At 35.1% G+C, this 7,753-nt stretch overlaps 1 protein-coding gene across 1 annotated transcript; it reads right to left on the bottom strand.

Annotated features, from left to right (window-relative positions):
• Nucleotides 1–4,226: 4,226 nt before the first annotated feature.
• Nucleotides 4,227–6,724, bottom strand: LOC107759317 (uncharacterized). The gene has a single exon (XM_016577202.2). It carries the CDS (start codon nt 6,575–6,577, stop codon nt 5,462–5,464), a length of 1,116 nt encoding a protein of 371 aa, XP_016432688.1. The 5' UTR covers nt 6,578–6,724; the 3' UTR covers nt 4,227–5,461.
• Between the last annotated feature and the right edge of the window lie 1,029 nt (nt 6,725–7,753).

Raw genomic sequence — 7,753 nt, 5'->3', positions numbered from 1 at the left:
AAAATAAGTTAAATTTGTATTTTTTTTAATTTTAGTACAGTTCACTTGCACTACTTGTTACCAATGTAAGGCCATGCATTGACAGAATGGAGTATAAAATATAGACTTGTAAGTTTGATAGTGAAAAGTATTTATACAATTAAGGTTACTTCAAAAATAATTGCAGATAACTTTATTAGACCACATTAGTTGGTAATTTAAAATAAACTATAAGTAATCTATTATAAATGTTAAATAACACTGATAGTTAAAAAAATCATTACACTGTCAGTGGATTTAAATCCTAAAAATATTGACCTAATCAGGTCATGTATACGAGATCTACCTATGTTTTGTAAGGAACATGTTAAGTTTAACTTCCAATATTTACTTTTAATACTAATGCCTTTATTGAATGTGCTCTTCTTATTTCACTGTCAGTGGAGTTATTGGACAGTTTAATGAATGTACTCTTCTTATTTCACATCTTGACATTCAACATAATAAACCAATTTGATTAGTGTGACCAAAACCTCTCTCTAGTTCAGTTTCTTATAGTTATATAAATGCACCAAAAGTTCCACAAAGTCAAACAAGTGGACACCAATGATTTATGCATCAGCAAAAATTAGCTCATTTCTAACTCCGGCCCATTGAATCGTGAGTTCTTAATTTTAAGTCTATTATTTAAAATATATTCATAATTTACAATATCTTTAAAGATTAGCCAATTCATCAAAACTTTAGAAAGTATTACGAATATTTGTATCCTAAATTTTTGGGCTGCTAATATAGAATTCAGGAATTTGTGTCCCATATTTTTGAGCTGCTAATTTAAAATTCAGGACTAAGTGTTTTGAATTTCTGAATTGTTAATTTAAAATTCAGGACATAAGATTTAAATTTCTGGACACAATACTTGAACTTTAAGACACGATATCCTGAAGTTTGTACTTTGAGGTTTAAATTTCAAGACGTCATGTCCTGAAGTTTGAACGAATTGGTTTTATCTTTAAATACATTTTAAATTGTGGATATATTTTAAATAACATGCTTAAAAGTGGCTACCTTGTGTCATTTCCACATGAATTTACCCAAGTTATATTCGCAAAATTTGCACTGGCGTCCTATTTGGTTACCCCCATTTAACCTGTACCCACTTTTAAATTTTTTTTTTATAACTTGTACGCACTTTTTAAACAACTTCAACCATTCTTCTTCTTCTTCGGGTGACAGTGATTTTATATAGTGTTTGTGAATATATTTTAAGGTAGTTTATGATATTTTACAGTGGTGAGCTGTTGTGGCGCTTTATTTTTTATTATTACTTAGGGTTTCTTCTTCTTTTTCTTAATTACAAAATGAGTTCATTAAATTTATTGTTCTTTTGACAAATTGATGACTGCGGTTTGTTCTTGATAATATTTGGATGTTACGTTTCAAATTTGAGCTCATTTGAAATAGATTTAGGTATTAAATCGAATATTGGATTGTTAAAATTCGAAGAACAAATTTCTGTTTCTGGGCAATGTGCACTGCAGGCCTATTTACCTTAAGTGCATAAAAATGTTGGTTGCACTTCAGACCGTTTGGCCTTAAGTGCATCCGAAGTGCAATTTTCACTTCAGACTTCTTGGCCTTACGTGTAGGAAAATGTTTGTTGCGCTTCAGACCTTTTGGCCTTAAGTGCATTTGAAATGTAATTTTTCACTTCAGATTTATTTGCCTTAAATCCATGAAACCATTGGTTATACTTTATACTTATTTGGCCTTTAAGTATATCTGAAGTGCAATTTTTCACTTCAGACTTATTGGCCTTAAATGTAGGAAAACGTTTGTTGTACTTCAAACCTTTTGTCCTTAAGTGCATCTGAAGTGCAATGTTTTCCACTTCAAACTTATTGGCCTTAAGTGCATGAAACCATTGGTTGCACTTCAGACCTATTTGGCCGTAATGCATCTGAAGTGCAATTTTTTCACTTCAGACTATTTCTTTTTTAACTTCAGACCCGATAAGTCTGAAGTTGATCGTAAAGTGGGTAGGCTTGCAAATGTTTTTGCAAAGTGGGTATAGGTTCAATTGTGACCCAAAACCGGGTATAGATACAAAAGCCCCATTATATTCACAAATCATTTGATGGTTAAATTGTTTCCTAGTGAATTAAAAAAACAAAAGAAAGAAAAATGGTTTTGATGATAATGATCCATATAGTCATTGATATCATCTCCAAAAATTACTTTAAAAGGTCACGAAGATATAAAGAAGAACGGCCTCTTGTAAGCAGTTAATCAATTAGCACTACTACTGACCAAAGATGTGTTTTGATTTGAGACATACTCTGAAGAAAGCAAAGATGAAAGGAAATCATGAAAAAGAAGGAGATTCCAAAGGCTTATTGGCTGAGGAGATTGAGAAATGGGAGAAGCAACAAAAGGAGATGATAACTGAAGGAGCTAATCATGATCATGTGCAGCCCTTGGATTCATCATCTGCAAAGAACCAATAATTCTCTTCTATTAAATTCCTTTTGGTACTTCTCTTTGTTAATAGTATTTGATACAAAAGTAAGAAGCCTATTGATACTGGCCATTGATTTCATGCTAGTACCTCTCTTTGTTGACAGTGTTTGACATGTTAGCCTATGTATGAATATCAATTGTGTTCTATTTTCCTCTCTTTTGCTGGCCTTACAACTAAGAGATTACTCTGTAATTTTCCTAACCAGGGCTATAACAAAAGTTACTAAAGTGCTAACAATCTAGAAGAGGGAATATTGCTTTTCAGAATAAATTTATTCCGGGAAAAAAGTGAGCTACATAACAAGATCGAAACCAATTATTAGCAGATAAACGATTATCAGCTGATAAAATGAAAAGATCACCAGCCAAAGAATACACATTATTTAGGAGGCCTGGAGTTCAAAATGTTGAATCAAGCAGAATTCAGATAAGATCGTTTTTCGCCACCAAGTACAAATCCAACCAAACTGCAACATATCTTTTTCCTACAAATTAGCCAAACTGCAAGAAGTCGTTTCCAGATGATCCTAGAAGACTATGGTCTGAACCCCTTAAAGAGGTAGAGAATATTTGCGACAACTTGCAGATCGCAACAACATTCTGAAATAGATCCAATGCATGCCAGTACATAAAAGCCTTTCTGCAAACTGAGCTTTGGCAATAGAAATATCAGATTGGATCCAAAGAGCAGCGGATCAGAAAGGCCAACAGAAGTCTTTAGGAAGGTTCAACAGGAAAATCTTAAACTTCTATAAGCCAAGCAGCAACAACAACAACAACGAACCAGTGAAATCCCACTAGTGGGGTCCGGGGAGGATAGTGTGTACGCAAACCTTACCCCTACCCCGAAGGGTAGAGCGGTTGTTTCTGAAAAGACCATCGGCTCAAGAAGACGAAAAGACGACGAAAAGAGATAATATATCAGTACCATCAATAAAAATCATAGAAACATAACGTCACATGTTTACATAATCGTAGCTCGTCTGGATAGATTAATTAAACTTAATCTCATAGAGCATCTTGGTGTTAATTCCTCGTCAACCACTTCAAATCAGTACAACCTCTTCCTTCTTTGAGTGAAAGCGAATATTGGTACTAGCGTATCCCTCAAATGCATCTTTAAAATTACCCAACAAAAAGAGAAATTTCTCAACTGCAAAGATCAAACTTTTAGCTCACCAACTACACCACATAAAAGCAACGGCAAACTAGTACTTAAAGCTCTTTCCAAGAGCAGAAAATTTAACTTCACCAAATACTGCGGGCAGTGTTTTAAAAAGCGATCGCTTCGTCGCTTTAAGCGAGAAGCGACGCGAAGCGATGGCTGCTCGTTTTTCCATGCCTGAGGTGACTCGACCAGATGAAGCGCTCGCTTCAGTCGAAGAAGCGTGAAGCGCAGAAGCGCTCGCTTCAGTCAAAAGGGGTCAGTTTGTTTTAAAAAAAAGTTTGGGTCTGTTTTTTTATTATACAAAACAGACCCCTAAGACCAAATTGATCGACCATTTCTCTCTTCTTCCCAAAATCAATTGCCGCTGCTAGGGGTTTCATTCGCCAGAGACTTCCTCCAGGTAATTTTTCTTCTTTCTTCTTCTTGTCCTTTCTTCTTCTCCTTTTTTTCTTTCAACTTTCTTCTTCCTTCTTTCTCCTTCTTGTTCCCATCCAGGCGTTTGCTCACCCTAAGGCATTTTATCTTTTTTTCTTTCTTCTTCCTTCTTTCTTCCTTCTTCTTCTTCTTCTCTTCTCTTTTCAGTTTTTCTCGTCCAGCGTCTACACAGCTAGGGCAGGGTTTTCTTTTTTTTTCCCCTTTTATTTTTCTTATTTATTAATTTTAATATGTATTTTAGTTTATAAAATTAATTACTATTATATATATATGTTATATTTTTCAGTTTATTTGATTTTTTTAATGTGTAGTTCTTTATAAAATTAATTATTATATATATGTTATATTTTCAGTTTATTTGATTAATTTTATATGTATTTCAGTTTATTTGATTAATTTTATATGATATGTTATATTTTAGTTTATTTAATTTTTTTAATGTGTATTTCAGTTTATAAAATTAATTATTAAGAATTGCGCTTCACTTCAATGAAGCGTGCGCTTCACTTTGCGCTTCGCTTTTGAAGCGAGGCGAGCCCCTGTCGCTTTTTTGCGCTTCTCGCTCTCAAAAACACTGACTGCGGGACATTAAACGGGTTCCATTAACATAGGCAAGGCTAGGATTTGACGTTTATGGGTTCTGGATTTGTCATGGAACCCATAGCTTGTCTTTGTTATTGGTTCACAGTTAAATATTTATACATATTTAATAAATTTCCTAATATAAATATTTATACATAATGAATATTTATACATATTTAATGAATTTCCTAATACAAATACAGTGTCTTAGCAAAAGTGACTGGATTCGGCTGAACCCGCACCTAATAGGCTCGCTCCGCTCCTTGTTCAATAGCTTTTGGAGCCAACAGATGCACTATGCAGCTATTAGCAGAGAACAACCTAACATTCAGTTTTAGAAACCACAGAAGCATAACACTCTGGTTCAGATTGTCCTCCAACTACAAGGAATATCAAGAGATTGATGTCTCATTTATAATATACTACTTCCACACATTACGAATTTTATGATGAATCTTGATAACATTTTAGATTAATGGGGATGATCTAGCTAATGCTGGAACATCATGAGCAGAAACCAGCTTTCTGGACATATCAAAATCTTCCGTAGTCAAAAAATTGTGACTGAGAATAACTTCATTATTTCTTCATTTCTGGAAAGAATACAAGTAGTCAACTCTTTCTAACACCAAGGCAAGTGTTGATCTATTCTAAGACAACAAAAAGTGCATCACAAAATACAATATCACAATTAGAAAGAGGAAATGAGATTACTTAAAACGTAATCCGAATTCTCATTCTCATTCTCAATTACATCTACAAAGAACAATCAATACCTCATGTTCGAGTACATGTCGAGTCAAAGTCATCAGGAGCAACTCTAGCAATCCAATTATTAAGCGTCCTCTTAATATCCGAATGATTAACATAAGCCAATTCATACATACTACATAAATTCACCACAAGAGTCTCGTTCAACGCCACAGTCGGAACCCTCTCTAAAGCATTCTCCAAAACCTTAATAGCATCGGATAAATCCCTCGAATACATCAAACACAAAGCCTTATTATTCATTGCCACCATATCCATTCCATCCCTTTCAATACACTCTTCATACTCCCTAACTGCAGAAACATAATCTTTCTCCACTACATACATTAATGCCTTATTCCTACCCACCAAATTCCTCAACCCCGCTTCACTTTCACTCCCTACCATCCCCTCCACCGAATTAAACGCCTTTTTCGCGCCCTCCACATCACCATACTGCATTTTTACATACCCTAATTTCGACAACACGTTCGGATCATCATTCCCACATAACTCAATCAACATATTCAACAACTCCAAGCACAATTTAAAATCTTTTTGACTCAAATGGTGACTAATTATCGTGTTCAACACCAAAATTTCCCTCCTTTTCCAAGATTCCTTACTGGGGTTGGTTAAAGTTTCAACCTTTTTCGATCTAATGTAATCAAGTAAGGTGTAAAGCCGGTCGAGTGACTTCACGCGCTGGCCAAGCGCCTGGGGGAGATAAGCATGGAGCCAACGGAGAGCGAAAGGGACGAAATTGCCCTTCATGTTGGGGTAATGAGAAGGGTAATTTTGGTAATGGAATTGTGGGGAGTTGAAATCTTCTTGGCCATTTTCGAGGAGGGTTTCGAGCTCTTGATTAGCATCGACGGGGCGGCGGAGCTTGGTGAGAGCTAAGGCGTTGAAGGTGAGGTAGGTGAGGTGTTCGTGGGGTTTAGTGAGGAGATTAAGGGAACGCGCGTGGCCGACTTTGTCGAGGATTGATTTCCACGCGCCGCGAGTTGCTAGGTCTTGGAGATCGGAGAGGTCGTGGCAGAGGATGTTTAGGGAGGTGTATGGATTGTTTAGTGGATCGTCGACGACGGTGGTGGTGGTGGGTTGTGGTGGATTTGGGTCGGGTGAACCGGCGGTGTCCATGGCGGAGAGGAGTTGTATACGGCGGAGGAGTGGAGGAGAGAGACTGCGGAGGAGTGGATCGAGGAGCTACCTTGATCTGGATGTTTTAGGTGTTAATGGTGTGGTTTTGAAAGTTCGGGTCGGGCTCTCGAGTGGGCTCGATTTGAGAGGGATCTGTTCAAATTTCTTTATTTTTATTTTTTCATCAGGGATCTGGTCAATTGAATTTAGGAAATTTCCACTCAATTATTTTTTGAGGTATTTATTTAATTTTATTTTTTTGTAACTAATTATTTCATTACCAGGAAAATTATTTATATGTTGGAATTTGGCCTTGATTTAAGAGAACAACTTCTGATCGTACTACTTCTATACTTCCTATCCTTCAAGCATATAAAATATACAATACATATTAAGGACCCGTTTGACCATAGATTTTGCCAAAATAAATTTGGATTTTATTTGGCAAACACATATTTGGTCATAGATTTTGCCTATATTTTGGCAAAATCCCAAATCCCAAAACCAACTCAATAGCTGGTTTTGGGCCAAAATATCATTATTATATTTTTTAAAAATTAACCCAAATTTTTGTATTTTATAAAAGAGCCCACCATTTATTATTTTGTAACAATGTTGTTTCGTCTTCTCGGTCACCTGATAGTGTATCATGTAGTTCATTATAAAAATAATAATTTTGTATCAAATTTATTTATGTTAGGACTATGGTTTGCGATAATATAATGAATGTTATTGATAATGGTTATGTTGGGTATTTGTGATAGTTTTTAGAACTTGTGGGTATAAGTCATGTTTCATATTTTTCCAAAATAAATATAGGAAATATGTTTTAAAAACTGATGTCCAAACACATTTTCATCTTCAAACCAAACTTCACTCAAATCAGATTTTTCAGAACAAATTTAGGAATCTATGGCCAAACGCTAGTTAAGAATAAAAGTTTAGAGTTTGCACTATCTGGCTAGTCTTGGACACAATTTCCCCCTGCAGTGCATTTCTTGGATGATCATACGAATTAGAGCTTCACAGCTTCTTTATTTCTCTTGAAAATATTTGCAATTATGCTCCAGCTTAGTGATGGCAAAATGGATAAAGAAAAATAGTTATGCACTCATATTATCCATTAAAAATGAATTAGATAATGAACTTTTTAAAAACGGGTCAAATATGGATAAA

The sequence above is a fragment of the Nicotiana tabacum genome, chromosome 13 (assembly GCF_000715075.1).
Source record: "Nicotiana tabacum cultivar K326 chromosome 13, ASM71507v2, whole genome shotgun sequence".
Classification (NCBI taxonomy): domain Eukaryota; kingdom Viridiplantae; phylum Streptophyta; class Magnoliopsida; order Solanales; family Solanaceae; genus Nicotiana; species Nicotiana tabacum.
The sequence above is the reverse complement of the archived record's forward strand: the minus strand, read 5'-3'. Positions and strand labels throughout refer to the sequence as shown.

Excerpts from the sequence above, each read along its gene's own strand:
- LOC107759317 (XM_016577202.2), bottom strand. The coding sequence starts at position 6,577 with ATGGACACCGCCGGTTCACCCGACCCAAATCCACCACAACCCACCACC.